This window comes from Apium graveolens, chromosome 1, assembly GCF_009905375.1.
Source record: "Apium graveolens cultivar Ventura chromosome 1, ASM990537v1, whole genome shotgun sequence".
Classification (NCBI taxonomy): domain Eukaryota; kingdom Viridiplantae; phylum Streptophyta; class Magnoliopsida; order Apiales; family Apiaceae; genus Apium; species Apium graveolens.
The window spans coordinates 113743877-113761343 of NC_133647.1; the positions used below are offsets into that span (position 1 = coordinate 113743877).

General features: G+C 37.8%; 1 protein-coding gene across 1 annotated transcript; it reads right to left on the reverse strand.

Moving 5' to 3' along the window:
- Positions 1 to 1295: 1295 nt before the first annotated feature.
- Positions 1296 to 12068, reverse strand: LOC141701983 (uncharacterized). The gene is made up of 3 exons (XM_074505720.1): positions 11331 to 12068; positions 2476 to 2922; positions 1296 to 1604 (listed from the first exon to the last, which is right to left on the reverse strand). Exons 1-3 carry the CDS (start codon positions 12066 to 12068, stop codon positions 1296 to 1298), a joined length of 1494 nt encoding a protein of 497 aa, XP_074361821.1.
- Between the last annotated feature and the right edge of the window lie 5399 nt (positions 12069 to 17467).

Below are 17467 nucleotides of genomic sequence, written 5' to 3' on the forward strand. Positions count from 1 at the left end.
GAGAAGGGGACCCGGTTTCTACTGGTAGCCGAGCCTCGGTGCCATAGGGGAGTTTAAATGGAGTCTCACTGGTTCCGGTCCGGGAGGTGGTTCTGTAGGACCATAAGACCTTCGGGAGTTCGTCTGGCCAGTTCTTCTTAGATTCTTCCAACCTTTTTTCCAAACCTCGGAGTATGGTTCTGTTAGTGACCTCTACTTGTCCGTTTCCCTGGGGATGGGTTACGGATACTTTCTTATGCTTTATCCCGAGCTCTTTCAAATATGCTTCGAAGTCCAAACCGACAAACTGCAAGCCGTTATCCGATTTCAAAGTATTGTCTGAACTTAGCCTCTTGGCTATTTTAATGTCGTTTGTAATTTGAATGATTTCGATTTACCCCCCGGGGTATGTTTCCCCGGGGTAGTTTAATATAATTGTGCTTTACTTTCTTTCCTTTCTTTTCACATGGGCAGTGTTTTTGCAGACTCCAGGATGGGGTAAAATTTTCAAGTTATGAAAATTTTCTAAGTACTAATGGGATGAGTTTTTATGTGACCGCGGGTAGGGGTAAATTTCCATTTGATAGAAATTTTCTAAGTACACATGGGCTGTGTTTACACAGACCCCGGGATGGAGTAAAATTTTTAACTTATAGAAATTTTATAAGTACTCATGGGTTGAGTTTTTATAGGACCCCGGGTAGGGGTAAAATAGAAATTTTCTAAGTACACATGGGTTGTGTTTATGCGGACCCCAGGACGGGGTAAAATAGAGATTTTCTAAGTACACATGGGCTGTGTTTTCAAATTTGATGGTAAATAAAGAAGCAACATAATGAAATTGATTCAAACTATGGAACGCTTAAAGTAGAGTTTTTCATTTAAATTGAAAGCAAAAATTACATTCTGGGGTGGATGAGAATAGCATTTACATCAAAATATCACAGTATAGATGTAGAAATGTTCCCAAAATGTGCACCTTTCTCTTATTGGTAGAACTTCCTTAACCGGGTTCCGTGCCAGGTGTTGGGGACCTCGGTCCCACTGAGGTAGTTCAGCTAGTAAGTTCCCGGCCGGAGCACTTCCTTGATTATGTAGGGGCATTCCCAGTTCGGCTGCAGTTTCCCTCAGTTAGTTGGGTCCGAGGCTTCGGTCTCCCGGAGTACTAGATCTCCCATCGCATATTCTCTTATCTTGTCCTTCTTTACAAAATGAAGCTTTGTTTTTTCCTTGTAACTTTCCATTTTTTCTACAGCCCAGTCTTTTACTTCATCCAAGAGTTTCAGATTGGTTTTAAGGCCTTCTATGTTGGAGACTTAATCAAAGTTGACCACTCCATGAGAAGGGGACCCGGTTTCTACTGGTAGCCGAGCCTCGGTGCCATATGGGAGTTTAAATGGAGTCTCACTGGTTCCGGTCCGGGAGGTGGTTCTGTAGGACCATAAGACCTTCGGGAGCTCGTCTGGCCAGTTCTTCTTAGATTCTTCCAACCTTTTTTCCAAACCTCGGAGTATGGTTCTGTTAGTGACCTCTACTTGTCCGTTTCCCTGGGGATGGGTTACGGATACTTTCGTATGCTTTATCCCGAGCTCTTTCAAATATGCTTCGAAGTCCAAACCGACAAACTGCAGGCCGTTATCCGATTTCAAAGTATTGTCTGAACTTAGCCTCTTGGCTATTTTAATGTCGTTTGTAATTTGAATGATTTCGATTTACCCCCCGGGGTATGTTTCCCCGGGGTAGTTTAATATAATTGTGCTTTACTTTCTTTCCTTTCTTTTCACATGGGCAGTGTTTTTGCAGACTCCAGGATGGGGTAAAATTTTCAAGTTATGAAAATTTTCTAAGTACTCATGGGATGAGTTTTTATGTGACCGCGGGTAGGGGTAAATTTCCATTTGATAGAAATTTTCTAAGTACACATGGGCTGTGTTTACACAGACCCCGGGATGGAGTAAAATTTTTAACTTATAGAAATTTTATAAGTACTCATGGGTTGAGTTTTTATAGGACCCCGGGTAGGGGTAAAATAGAAATTTTCTAAGTACACATGGGTTGTGTTTATGCGGACCCCAGGACGGGGTAAAATAGAGATTTTCTAAGTACACATGGGCTGTGTTTTCAAATTTGATGGTAAATAAAGAAGCAACATAATGAAATTGATTCAAACTATGGAACGCTTAAAGTAGAGTTTTTCATTTAAATTGAAAGCAAAAATTACATTCTGGGGTGGATGAGAATAGCATTTACATCAAAATATCACAGTATAGATGTAGAAATGTTCCCAAAATGTGCACCTTTCTCTTATTGGTAGAACTTCCTTAACCGGGTTCCGTGCCAGGTGTTGGGGACCTCGGTCCCACTGAGGTAGTTCAGCTAGTAACTTCCCGGCCGGAGCACTTCCTTGATTATGTAGGGGCATTCCCAGTTCGGCTGCAGTTTCCCTCAGTTAGTTGGGTCCGAGGCTTCGGTGTCCCGGAGTACTAGATCTCCCACCGTATATTCTCTTATCTTATCCTTCTTTACAAAATGAAGCTTTGTTTTTTCCTTGTAACTTTCCATTTTTTCTACAGCCCAGTCTTTTACTTCATCCAAGAGTTTCAGATTGGTTTTAAGGCCTTCTATGTTGGAGCCTTCATCAAAGTTGACCACTCTATGAGAAGGGGACCCAATTTTTACTGGTAGCCGAGCCTCGGTGCCATAGGCGAGTTTAAATGGAGTCTCACTGGTTCCGGTCCGGGAGGTGGTTCTGTAGGACCATAAGACCTTCGGGAGCTCGTCTGGCCAGTTCTTCTTAGATTCTTCCAACCTTTTTTCCAAACCTCGGAGTATGGTTCTGTTAGTGACCTCTACTTGTCCGTTTCCCTGGGGATGGGTTACAGATACTTTCTTATGCTTTATCCCGAGCTCTTTCAAATATGCTTCGAAATCCAAACCGACAAACTACAGGCCGTTATCCGAGATTAAAACCATCGGAATCCCGAACCTCATCACAATTGAATCCATGAATTTGATGCAGTCTTGCTGATTGATGGTTCTCATGGCCTTGGCCTCTGCCCACTTAGTCATATAATCAATCGCCACCAGCACATAACGCAAATCCCCCTTCGCTCGGGGGAAAGTGAAAGGAATATGTCCTAAGTCCAATCATGTATTAGGAATTAGGAATAACTTTTATGTAATCTGTTTTGATTTCATTGATATTAATAAAGACTTGTTTTGTTTTTATTCTGGGCTTTATCTATTTAAGTGTTTAAATAAGATATACCATAGTTTAGAGTAAAGCTTTTTATGGATTATGATGAGATCATAATAGTGAGACCTAAAAAGATGATAACTCTAAACTTAAATAGTTCCTGGTCATAGGATTACTAACTGGTAATTAATAATCCGCAAAGATCGGTACATACTATGCTTGCTTCATTATGAAGGATGTCTGTTCTCATAGACATTTTTGTGGTGACACTATAGCTAGTATGTAGGTGCTTATTATGGAATAAGTTCACTGAACATGACTCGCCCAGCTGAACAACTGATGGAGTTCACTCACGTGTCAGCAGTTGCTCGCTTAGTGATAGTTGTACAAGTATCCTTAGACTTGAGGTCATCATAGTCATCTTGTATACACTGAACTATGCTTTGGTTTAGTTCATAGTCTCCAGGGACAATTATTAGGGCTCTTCTAGGTATAGGAATTTATACACGAAGATAGTGTATGATCAATAAAGGATCTACCCCTTCCAGTGAAGGAAGCGAATGTTCAAGGCTGATCCACTTATGCTAGTTCAGGAATCTCTGGCCAGAGTGAATGAAATTAGAAAGGAGTTTCTAATTTGCATAGAACTACGCATAGTAAATGGTAAGCAAGTGATTGAATTAGATAGGCTTGACACGAGATCCATGCCTTGTATTTAATCGGAACATTGTAGGGGAGAAGGAGTTTATTGTACGGTAACTATTCACTGACAGGTTCTTGGTATTCTAAGCAGTGAATTCATATTATCCGGATAGTCGCGATATGTTGAGAAGCATCACTCACGATGTAGAATAAATGTGATTAATTAAGTAATTATATTTAATAAATTAGAGAATTTATATAAATAATGATAAAATAGTTTTATTATTATTTATTTCTACTACCGGCTTAATATTGAACCTACAGGGTCACACCATAAAAGGAGAATGATTTAATGGTGGAGGAATTAATTAATAATGGCTAATAATTATTTATTTATGAAATAAATAATTAATTGGCAAATTTAATAATTGATTAAATGAGATTTAATTGATTATAAATTAATAAAGAAAAGTTCTTAATATTATTAGTTAAGGATTTAATTTTTGGAAATTAAATCAAGAGAGAGAATTATTTCTAAAGTGTTTAGAAAAAGGATTAATAATTAAAAGGTGTTTTAATTATTAATGAGAATAATAAATGGGATAATAATAATATTATTTATGGGAAAAATTTCAGCTGAAAATTTTGCCTATAAATACACTATTATAGACCCTATTTTATTCTAACCCACATCTAACCCGAAAACCCAAAAAGTTTGGAAAACCCAATTCTCTCCACCTCCTTCCTCCTCCTTAACATCATTTTCTTGGTGGATACCGGTGGAGTGCTTCACACTTGAGGAGCAACTGCTAAGGATCTCTGATCGTTGTCTCCGAATTATTTTAAAAGGTTAGATTCGATCCCTCGAATTTTTATTCATGATCTGTATGCTTTTATTTGGATTTTGTATGTGTAAAAGTGTTTTTCCATGCCCCCGTTGCGTTAAAAATCCAACAATGGTATCAGAGCATAGGTTGTATGCATATAGATCTGTGGTAAAAATTTCAAAATTTTATATGCTTGTATGAATTAATTATGATTTTTACAAGTTATATTATGGATTAATTTTGTCTAGTGAGAAATCGTTTCTCAGAATAATTTTAAATGTTGATCTGGGTTCTACAAGTGTTGTAGATCGTCTGGGTATTTTTTTTTATAATTTTATGATGTATAGATTTTTTATTATGAATTTTTGAAGTTGTATCAATTAAATTCGTAATTAAATAATTATATATATATATGAATTGTTTGTATGTATATATTATGTATCTGCACTGCTGTATGCTGTCTGCTGTTGCTGTACTACTGCTGCTGCACAGAACAGGAACAATCTGACAAGCACGCTGATCGAGAAGGAAAAAGAAGTCGGCTGCTGAAAATTAAAAAAAAATTATAGGGGTGTAACGCATTCCGGGAATGCGTTACACACCTGTGGCGCATTCGCGGAATGCGTTACACCCTTTAATGGCTTAAAAGGGGTGTAACGCATCACCGGAATGCGTTACAGGGCTTGTAACGCGTTCCTGTAATGCGTTACAGCCCTTCTGTTGATTTTAAAATTGATTTTCTGGGAGTTTCGTAACTCCGTTTTGGGCGTGCAATATACCGTTGGATTCGTTTTTCCAAGACGGATCTAATGGAGTGATCAATTTTAGTTTATATAAAATTTTTGAACTGTTTATATTTCCATGAAGTGTTTTAAAGCTGTTTTTGACTGTTTTTAATTGCTTTTAAATGCTTCATGTGATACATAGAGATGTATAATGCTTAGACTAATGTGCTAGATGATGTAACATGCCTACCTTAATGTTTATTCATGTTGATATATGTGATATATGCTTAGTTTATCATGCGATGATAGATTTAGGTGAACTTAAATGAACATAAAGCGTTTGTTAGACAACCTAGTATAGTGAAATTGTTTCATAAGCTTAAGAATAATATTATGAATACAATCATGAGATTCTTGTGTTTGTGAAACACGTAATTGAATATGAATTTTTGATATGAGAGAAAGGATGATTCTGTCAACAACAGATTTCTATCTGTAAGAAAGGGTTATTAAGTGACGCCTCTTGACAATGCTCCACCCGATCTGGGAATCATCTGATTATTGATTATTGATTTGAAATATTTAATTTAAAAGGAAGAATCTCTTTATAATATGATTATGATTGTAACATAATATAATCCCTCTAAAATTAAATAATATCAAGTAGTAATTGGCCAATGATACAATGGGCTTGTGTCGGTCATAGCCTTCCAACATGGTAGAAAGTAGTTCTTATTTTTGAATCATTGTCGTTTCGTGCCACAGCCGAGGGCTTTGATTTCGAAATAAGAAATACTTGTCTATTACATAGAGATGTGTACATTGAATTAGAATCTAAAGGTCGTTACGTGCCACAGCCGTGGGCCATTGGGGACTGATTCAATTGTACGGAATGTTGGGTTAGACTTGACTTAGTATATTGAGTTTGTCGTGCCACAGCCGTGACTCAATTATTCAAGAGGCTAAAGTTTGATTAGGGAATAACATAAGATGTAATTGACAAGAGTTGTCTGCCTATTGAACATTACATGGCATTTCGTGCCACAGCCGGGGTTGTGTAATGGAATGTAGGATCCCTATTCCCACTAGCATTATGAATGCTTAATTTTTCATGTAGGGGGTTGAATAAATTAGGAAAACTAGTGGGAGCCACTTATGAATAAAGACCCGATTCATATAGTGTTTTGAAATGAAATCGAATATTTGCTAAGTGTTGTTATGTGTTTATCATTTACAGATTTACTTTGTACGTTATGTCTTCTACACTACAACTCAGGAGCATACTAGATGCTCACAAATTGACTGGTCCTAATTATGCTGACTGGCTTCGAAACTTGAGAATTGTTCTCAGGATTGAGAAGCTGGAATACGTGATTGACTCACCTAAGCCTACTGAACCTGCTAGTGATGCACATAATGATGAACATGTTGTGTATCGTAGGTGGATAGATGATGCAAATGTTGCTCAATGCATCATGCTAGCTTCCATGAACATTGAGCTACAGAAGCAACATGAGCGTATGGATGCTCACACTATCCTCATGCATCTACAAGAGTTGTATGATGTGGCGGGGAGGATAGCTCGATATGAGATATCGAAGGAGCTGCTCGGTTGTAGGATGTCTGAGGGATCATCTGTGAATGACCATGTACTTAAGATGATCAATTTGATTGAACGTCTTGGACAACTTGGTTTTGCCATGGATGGGGAGCTGAGCCAAGACTTGGTCTTGCAATCACTTCCGAGTTCATTCTCGCAGTTTGTTGTGAACTTTCACATGAATAAGTTGGATGTCAGCCTGCCTGAACTCCACAACATGTTGAAGACTGTGGAATCAAATTTTCCCCTAAGAAGAGTTCTGTTCTTCTAATTGGTGAAGGTTCCAATCCTAAGAAAAGGAAGAGGAACCCTTCCAAGAAGAAGAAAGTAGGTGAGAAAACGCCGGTTCCACCAAAAGTTGAAGACCCCAAGAGCAAAGTTGTTTGCTTTCACTGTAACAAGGTAGGGCACTGGAAGAGTAACTGCAAGGTTTACCTTGCAGAATTAAAGAAGAAGAAGGGTAGTGAGACTACCGCTTCTGATTTAGGTATGTTCATGATAGAAGTGAATATGTCATTAAATTAAATTTCTACTTGGGTATTAGATACCGCCTGTGGTTCTCAAATCTGCAATTTGTTGCAGGGACCAAGGAGAAGTAGGACTCTTGAGGAAGATGAGGTGATTCTACTGATGGAAATGGAGCAAGAGTTGCTGCTGAAGATGTAGAATCATTTCATTTACATAGGCCTACGGGCAAGACTATTGTTTGAAATAATTGTTATTTTGTTCCCTTGATTGTGAGGAATATTATTCCCATGTTAGACTTGGCTGGATTTTCATTTATTATTGAGAATAATGAATGTTCTATTCTTAGAGATAATATTCTTTATGGACGTGGTGCTTTAAATAATGGTTTGTACGTATGTGACATAATTTATTTCAGATTGAACAAACTAATAAAAGAAAAGGGATGATGAAAATCTCACTTTATAGTGGCACTGCAGTCTCCATTTAGTAGACATGGAGAGAGGGCTGCAAATTTGCTAGGAATGGTACACACAGATGTATGTGGACCAATGTCTACGCATGCCATGGGTGGATTTTCATACTTCATTACTTTCATAGATGATAGACCTAGATTCGGATATGTGTTTGATGAAACACAAGTCTGAGGCCTTTGAAAAGTTCAAAGAATATAAGTATGAAGTGGAGAAACAACCAAACATAGTATTATAACTCTTCGATTAGATTGAGGTGGTGAATACTTGAACGGAGAGTTTCTGGATTATCTCAAAGTAAATGGTATAGTCTCCCAGTGGACTCCTCCAGATTAGTATCTGAAAGGAGAAATCGAACTTTGTTAGACATAGTTCGGTCCATGATGAGCTATGCAAATCTTCCAGTATTCCTATGGGGTTATGCATTGGAAACCTCAGCATATTTACTGAATAAGGTGCCTTCCAAATCTGTTCCTCAAACTTCATATGAGATATGGAAAGTAAGGAAACCGAGTCTTAAACACGTTAAGATTTGGGGATGTCCAGCTTGTGTCAAGTAAGTTGACCCAGATAAGCTGGAATATCGATCCGTAAAATGTAGTTTTGTGGGATATCCTAAAGAGACTTTAGGGTATTACTTTTGCACCGATCATCGGGTGTTTGTCTCCAGACATGCTACCTTCTTGGAAAAGGAGTTTATCCTTGAAGGAAACAGTGGGAGCAAAATTGAACTTGATGAAGTTCAAGAAGCACAAACTACTACAGATCGAGTGGAAACACCTGTTCTGACTGAACAACCTTTTGTGGAACAACCCATTCATAGGTCAGGGAGAGTGTCTCGCCAACCTGAGGGGTAATATGGCCTTGTCATTGAGAATGACAATGAGTTGTCGATCATTAATGATGACGACCCTGTGACCTATAATGAGGCTATGAGTAGTGTTGACTCAGGGAAATGGCATAGTGCCATGAAATCCATAATGGAATCTATGTATACGGTATACAAAAGATAGATTATAGAAGATGGCCAGGTGGAGACCTTTAAGGCCAGGCTTTTGGGAAAAGGATTCAAACAAAGGCAATGGATTGACTTTGATGAAACCTTTTACCTGTAGCCCTGTTAAAATCAGTTCGGATTTTGCTTGCGAATGCTGCTTACTACGACTATGTGATCTGGCAAATAGCCAGATGGTTTTCTTTCCAAGAGAAATGAAAACCTAGTGTGTAAGCTACTGCGAACCATATATGGTTTAAAGCAAGCTTCTCGAAAGGTGGAACATTCGTTTTGATGAGACAATCAAAGAGTTTGATTTTATAAAAAATGCAGATGAACCATGCGTCTACAAAAGGGTTAGTGGGAGTGCGGTAACATTTCTTGTATTGTATTGAATTAGAGTTGACACACATAACAACATAGCAGACCCACTCACAAAGCTACTTTATGAAAGTCACTTTGATCGTCATGAAGACAAGATGGGTATTAGATACCAGAGTGATTGGCTTTATTACAAGTGGGAGATTGAAAGGAATATGTCCTAAGTCCAATCATGTATTAGGATTTAGGAATAACTTTTATGTAATCTGTTTTGATTTCATTGATATTAATAAAGACTTGTTTTGTTTTTATTACGGGCTTTATCTATTTAAGTGTTTAAATAAGATATACCATAGTTTAGAGTAAAGCTTTTTATGGATTATGATGAGATCATAATAGTGAGACCTAAAAAGATGATAACTCTAAACTTAAATAGTTCCTGGTCATAGGACTACTAACTGGTAATTAATAATCCGCAAAGATCGGTACATACTATGCTTGCTTCATTATGAATGATGTCTGTTCTCATAGACATTTGTGTGGTGACACTATAGCTAGTATGTAGGTGCTTATTATGGAATAAGTTCACTGAACATGACTCGCCCAGCTGAACAACTGATGGAGTTCACTCACGTATCAACAGTTGTTCACTTAGTGATAGTTGTACAAGTATCCTTAGACTTGAGGTCATCATAGTCATCTTGTGTACACTGAACTATGCTTTGGTTTAGTTCTTAGTCTCCAGGGACAATTATTAGGGCTCTTCTGGGTATAGGAATTTGTACACGAAGATAGTGTATGATTAATAAAGGATCTACCCCTTCCAGTGAAGGAAGCGAATGTTCAAGGCTGATCCACTTATGCTAGTTCAGGAATCTCTGGCCAGAGTGAATGAAATTAGAAAGGAGTTTCTAATTTGCATAGAACTACGCATAGTAAATGGTAAGCAAGTGATTGAATTAGATAGGCTTGACACGAGATCCATGCCTTGTATTTAATCGGAACATTGTATGGGAGAAGGAGTTTATTGTACGGTAACTATTCACTAACAGGTTCTTGGTATTCTAAGCAGTGAATTCATATTATCCGGATAGTCGCGATATGTTGAGAAGCATCACTCACGATGTAGAATAAATGTGATTAATTAATTAATCATATTTAATAAATTAGAGAATTTATATAAATAATGATAAAATAGTTTTATTATTATTTATTTCTACTACCGGCTTAATATTGAACCTACAGGGTCACACCATAAAAGGAGAATGATTTAATGGTGGAGGAATTAATTAATAATGGCTAATAATTATTTATTTATGAAATAAGTAATTAATTGGCAAATTTAATAATTGATTAAATGAGATTTAATTGATTATAAATTAATTAAGAAAAGTTCTTAATATTATTAATTAAGGATTTAATTTTTGGAAATTAAATCAAGAGAGAGAATTATTTCTAAAGTGTTTAGAAAAAGGATTAATAATTAAAAGGTGTTTTAATTATTAATGAGAATAATAAATGGGATAATAATAATATTATTTATGGGAAAAATTTCAGCTGAAAATTTTGCCTATAAATACACTATTATAGACCCTATTTTATTCTAACCCACATCTAACCCGAAAACCCAAAACGTTTGGAAAACCCAATTCTCTCCACCTCCTTCCTCCTCCTTAACATCGTTTTCTTGGTGGATACCGGTGGAGTGCTTCACACTTGAGGAGCAACTGCTAAGGATCTCTGATCGTTGTCTCCGAATTATTTTAAAAGGTTAGATTCGATCCCTCGAATTTTTATTCATGATCTGTATGCTTTTATTTGGATTTTGTATGTGTAAAAGTGTTTTGCCATTCCCCCGCTGCGTTAAAAATCCAACAGAAAGGACCCATGATGTCAATTCCCCAAATTGCGAATGGGATCGGGGAGAGGACTGACACGGGGAGGCTTGGACTTTGCTTTGGCACATTGTTGAACTTTTGGCATTTGTTGCATTTCTTCATATAGGCAACTGCATCGGCATGGATGGTGGGCCAATAGTAGCATTTTCTGATGACTTTGTAGGCTAGAGCTTTAGCGGCTAAGTGATCTCCGCAGATTCCCTCGTGTACCTCCCGAAGACAATAATCTTCCTTGTTCGGGTCAACACATTTTAGATTCGGGGCAGAGAAGGTTCGCCTGTATAGCCGATTATCTTCTAGAAAGAAACGGGAAGCCTTATACTTGAGGTAGCGTGCCTTGTTCTGGTCTTCTGGAAGGGTCCCGTTCTTAAGATAAGCTATGTAAGGAGCCATCCAGTTGTTCAGGCTGGTGACGTATAAGACTTCGGACTGGTCGATGCTGGGTGCCCCGAGCTCCTCGAAGTAGACTAAGTTGCTTAAATCTGAATTATTCTGGACGAGCTTGGACAGCTCATCTTCCTTCGCGTTTTCTTCTCTGTTTATTTGCAAGATGGTTGGGTCCGGGATGGTTTCCAGGATAGCCCTCACCATTTCCTGATATCGAGCCAGCTTGGGGTCCTTCACAATATATTCACCGGTTGTCTGTCTTACCACAATTTGAGAATCACTATAGATGGTTAAACGTCTTACCCCCAGGGATTTGGCTAGCCTGAGTCCGAAGAGGAGAGCTTCATAATCAGCCTGGTTGTTTTTTGCTTTGAAAGCGAAGGTTATGGCTTGCTGGATTGTGAATCCGCCCGGGCTAGAAAGGATCAGGCCATCCCCGGACCTCTCGGCTGTTGCCGAACCATCAATATACAATGTCCAAGAATTTCGGTTGCTAGTCTCCTTTTCTTCTCCGGATTGGATTTTAGGTGTCTTTGGGACTTCGGGAAAGGTGCATTCCATGACGAATTCGGCTAACGCCTGGGTTTTATAGTTGTCCTTGGGACAAATTTGATGTTGAACTGGCTTAATTCAATCGCCCAATTGACCAATCTCCCTGAGGCATCTGGCTTATGGATGATTTTCCGAAGTGGTTGATTAGTGATCATCCTAATTTCCCGGCCTTGGAAATATTGCCTTAGCTTCCTGCTCGAGTGCACAAGAGCCAGGGCGAATTTCTCCAAGTTTGGGTACCGGGTTTCAGCGTCCTTCGGGACTTGACTTACATAGTATACCAGGCTTTGTGATATAGAGATAAAGAGGCTCCCCGAGCTTTGCTTTTGAAAGAATAGGCGGGTTCATCAGATGTCGTTTGACTTCCTCAAATGCTGTTTGGCAATCCGGGGTCCATTCGATTAGCTTTTTGTTCCGGGCTCCTTTTAACAGCTCAAAGAAAGGCAAGCACCTTTCTGCCAATTTTGGGATAAATTTGCGAAGTGCCTCCAAGCATCCTGCGAGCTTCTGGATATCCTTTTGAGTCTGGGGAACTATCATTTCCATTATAACTTTGATCTTTTCTGGGTTGGCTTCTATTCCCCGTTTACTGACCAGAAAACCAAGAAACTTCCCAGAGGGGACCCCGAAAGTGCATTTTTCCGGGTTCAGCTTCATGTTATACTTCCTCAGATTGTCAAAGCATTCCCTGAGGTCCTTGATATGATCCGGGATCGTGACTGACGTAGAGATCATATCATCAACGTAAGATTCCATGTTCCTGCCCAGTTGACTTTTGAAGATGGTGTTTATCATTTTCTGATACATTGCCCCGACATTTATTAACCCAAATGGCATCATGACGAAGGCGTACACGCCCGGTGTGTAATGAACGCCGTCTTCACGATATCTGCCGGATTCATTTTGACTTGGTTGTACCCCGAAAAAGCATCCATGAAGCTTAGCATAACATGGCCCGAAGTTGCGTCTATCAACTGGTCAATGTTGGGTAAGGGGTAGGAGTCTTTAGGACACGCCGAATTGAGACCGGTGTAATCAATGCACATTCGCCACTTTCCGTTGGGCTTCTTGACTAGCACCACATTTGCTAGCCAAACCGGATACTTAATTTCACAGATAATATCTGCCTTCAACAACTTTTCAACCTCTTGATCGATTGCCTGCTGCCTTTTCGAGGCAAAGTTTCTTCATTTTTGCTTGATTGGTCTTTGTTTTGGATCTACATCTAGGCTGTGCATCGCCACAGATTCATCAATCCCCGACATGTCTTCCAGGGTCCAGGTGAATACATCAGCGTATTATTTTAATAGATCAATAACCTCTTTTTGGAAGGTGGTTTCCAGGCCTTTACCAACTTTGATCTTCTGGGTGGGGTTCCCAGGTTCCAACTCTACTTCAATTGTCTGCTGGGCAGGTTCGACCTTTGTCTTCTCCTTGTTTTCCACAAATTTCTGAATCCGGGCGTCAGCATTGGTTACGCTGTACCCGGAGTCCTCGATCATATTCACGTCCAATCTGACCCTTTTACTGAGATGTTCTCGATGCTTTTTTCTGCTTTTTCCCTTGGGTAGGGACATTATCTTTTTCCTGTTCTTTGGTTCCGTTTCTTCCATGACCAAGGCTTGACCATAGCACCTCTGTAACACCCCCAGATCTGGGGTCAGGGATCCGGGTCGTCACGGTCTTTCTTTCCACAATATCACTTCACTTAATTAATAATAAATAACCTTATGCTGTGACCCCACACTAACACACACCACAACCCGTTATAGTCTCAGAGATGAAATTTAAATAAGTACAAGTCTTTGAATCCACAATTTAAAAGTTATTACAACCCAAAATGATTACTTGATAAATTTACAGTTAATTGCCATTATCTGCCACAAGTTATAATTATACATAATTGATTCTCAAAAGTAGATGGTCTGATCTACAATAGATCTACCTCTGCAGCTATAGCAGCTACAACATCAACGGGAAGACGCGGGACGCTTCCCACGCGCTTGCGCTGGGTCTGCTGGGGTCTGGCCATCTCTCATAACTGTTGTTGTGTGATGAAGAAATAAAGCAAGGGTGAGCAGCAAGCCCACCAAAATAATATGCATAATTATTTACAGTATATGAGTCCACTCATAATACTCATGAAAGTCTTGGTCAAAAGAAATGAACCAAGTTGATAACTTAATGCGATGAAGTCGCAAAATATTCAGTATATATACATATATACTTTTCAAAATATTGGAAGTCCTCTTCCATGCATAATATACACAAAGTCCCAGTGTATAACTGTATAAAAAATATCGTTGCAAGGTGATCTCATATATCTAACCTTGTCTCAACGTTTTTCTGAAAATCTTTGTCATTCATAAGACAATTATTAATTAGATATAAGTTTAAAAGATGAGGTTACCAAATACCCCAATATACTTATATCTTTCCCAATACTACTTGAACTACCACCGTTCAAGTTATAATCAATTTCAAAAGTTCATCCCACTGATGAGACCACAAGATAAGACTTGAATAGATTCAATCTTTGAAATATTATTGAATGAAAAAGTTATGAGATACTTTATTTAGTCCCGATATATATATATCCACATACATATATATCCCGAAAACATTTCCTGGAACCTCTGTTATGTGAAGTATGAACAGAGTTCGAAACATCCAATGAATTTTGGAAAGGAAAAGAATTTTGGCATAAACCCGATATCTCGCTGATCAGGCAAAGATACCAATAAGTAACATTTTCTACTAGTAGATGGACGAATTCCCCACTGGTCATCACCCTGGTCATAATTAAGACCTATGCTGGACTGCCACTCAGCCACTTATGCATTTGATGGACTCCCACTGAGCCACTTACACAATAATAGACCGTACCCCGGCCTGTCGCTTATGCCGACTCAATGAGAGGGGCTTACTTCCCGAACGTTGGGCAAGTAATCAATTCATTTACCAAATCTGCAACCTTGTTGCGAATATAAAATACACCACAGAGCCGGATTCCCCAGGTTTTGAGCGAGTATTTAAATCCCCTTAAAAAGGAAGATCTTAAATATAAAAATGAGTTTTGGGATCCGCTCTGACTTTTAAAAATCACTTTGAAGACTCGAAAACACTTTAAAGAGTATTTGGAGTAAAGCTGATTTAATGAAGTAAATCAGTCCCCAGAATATTAGAAAATATCTGAATATTATTATTTAAATAATATTCCCATAAGAATAATCTTTATAAAAATAATTGAAGTAGAAGTATCAAAACTTATACTTGAAACGAGTATTAAATAACCAAAGATATACTTATATGAAAGTATTATCTTTATTTGAATAATCGAAAATAAGTTTGATTATTTACACCTTATTCTTTAATAAAATAAAGAATATATTTCAGCAAATAATCAGAGTCATAGATCCTCAAATGAATATTCAAATAATATTCAATAAATAAAATAAGCTGAGTCATAATACCTCGAATGAATATTATAAATAATATTCATTAAATAAAATAAAGGAGTCATACATCCTCAAATGAATATTCAAATAATATTCATAAATAATATAAAAGAGTCATAAGCCTTCGAATGAATATTCGAAATAATATTCAATAATAAATAAAGTTTAAAGTTATCGAATAAACCTTATTCGATTAATAGTTTGGAAAACTATAACCATATATAAATAAATATATATATATATATATCCATATCCATATATATACAAAATCTACTCGGGATCCTCGACTCCCGGTTTTAGAAAATATTTTCACCTTTGGGTCCCTATACTAAGGGTATACACAAATACCGCTTATCTCTAGCATAGGTATTATGCAACGAATAAGCATTTGAACCAACAGATATATATTTCAAGAATATGAAACAGGCATGCATATATACCATATCACATGCTACAATATATCGCAACATTTGCTAATATAAACATCATGCATCTATCGCAAGATAATGCATATACATATATACATCACAACAACAGTATAACGGATAGAATACTTGCCTGAGCGACTGGGGTTACGAATGGCTCGGGACGAGTCTGGTAACCTATAAACAACAAGTAAGTTGGAATTAAACCAAAGTCACTTGTAAATCTATACTTTAACTAACTTAGACTCTAACGCTTATTCTGCGCTTACTGATTCGCTTAAGTCACTCGGGTACCCTCGGCTCCACCATTTTTAATAATTTAACCTTTACGAGTTTTAAAGCGATTCCTTCGCGAATGTCTTACCAACTGCCTAACACACTTACCATAAATGTTTCATACATTAATTAACCCTTTTTGGTCTTTAACCTATGTTTCAAAGTAAGGCGAGGGAAAAAGTTTCGTTCGCGAAACGCCGTTACTTGAAACGGTCGTTTCTCCTAAACCGTGCATCGGAATCGAACGAACTACATATCAAAACGAAGCTCGTAACATGAGCTACCTAAACATGGCAGTGGTCACAATCTAGCAGGGGGTCCTCGGGTCCTAATGTTATGCACAAAACAGTCTAAAGAAAATCGGACGTTACGACGGCTATGTTTACGCGATTACCAATATTTATACCACTCCAATTCTTTACCAATTCACTACAAACCACCCAACCATCATCAATACCTCAAACACAACTTATATCAAGGCAAGGTCAGTCCATAATCTCAAGGTTTTCCAACTTATTCAACCACAAACATGATCTACTAACCATAACTTAAGATTCATTAACCATTAACCAAGATTCATATCCAAAATCACCACAAATCCAACCAAACCATCTATCATACATGGATCTTGCTATTCATACATGGATATTTCTATATATACATTAATCCATCCATAAACTCATCAAACTCAAAGTTCAAACTATAAGTTAAAGGTGAAAGTTGTTTATACCTCCTTGAAGCTTCCTAACACAACCCAAGAGCTTTGAATGCCTAAAAGACCTTGATCCTTGCTTGTATAACCTTAATCTTTCATAAAAATTCAAGAAAACTAAAGTTATTTCTTGAAGGTTACTATTCACCATCTTCTTCCTTGATTTATAGAAAAAGATTGGCTTGGAATTAGAAGCTTAAACTTATAGGAAGTATGTAACTTAACTAGGAGAAGCTAGGATAATTACCTTGGAAAATAACAAGTGGAGGAGCTTGGACTTTCAAAATTTAAGAAAACCACCCGAGAGCTTCATGAAGAATGGAGGATTTTGTGTTTTGTTTGATGAAAATGAAATGATTTGCTTGGTTGGTTGATTTTTGTGTTGTTTTTGGTTAATGACTTAATTAACCTTGATTTTGTGTGGTTATAATTCAACCACACTTCCTTCCCTTCTATGTCATGCTTGTGTCACCTTGCACATGTCATTATGCTCCCACTTGTCCACACCTTGTGGTTTGATGATTCACAATCCCTGGC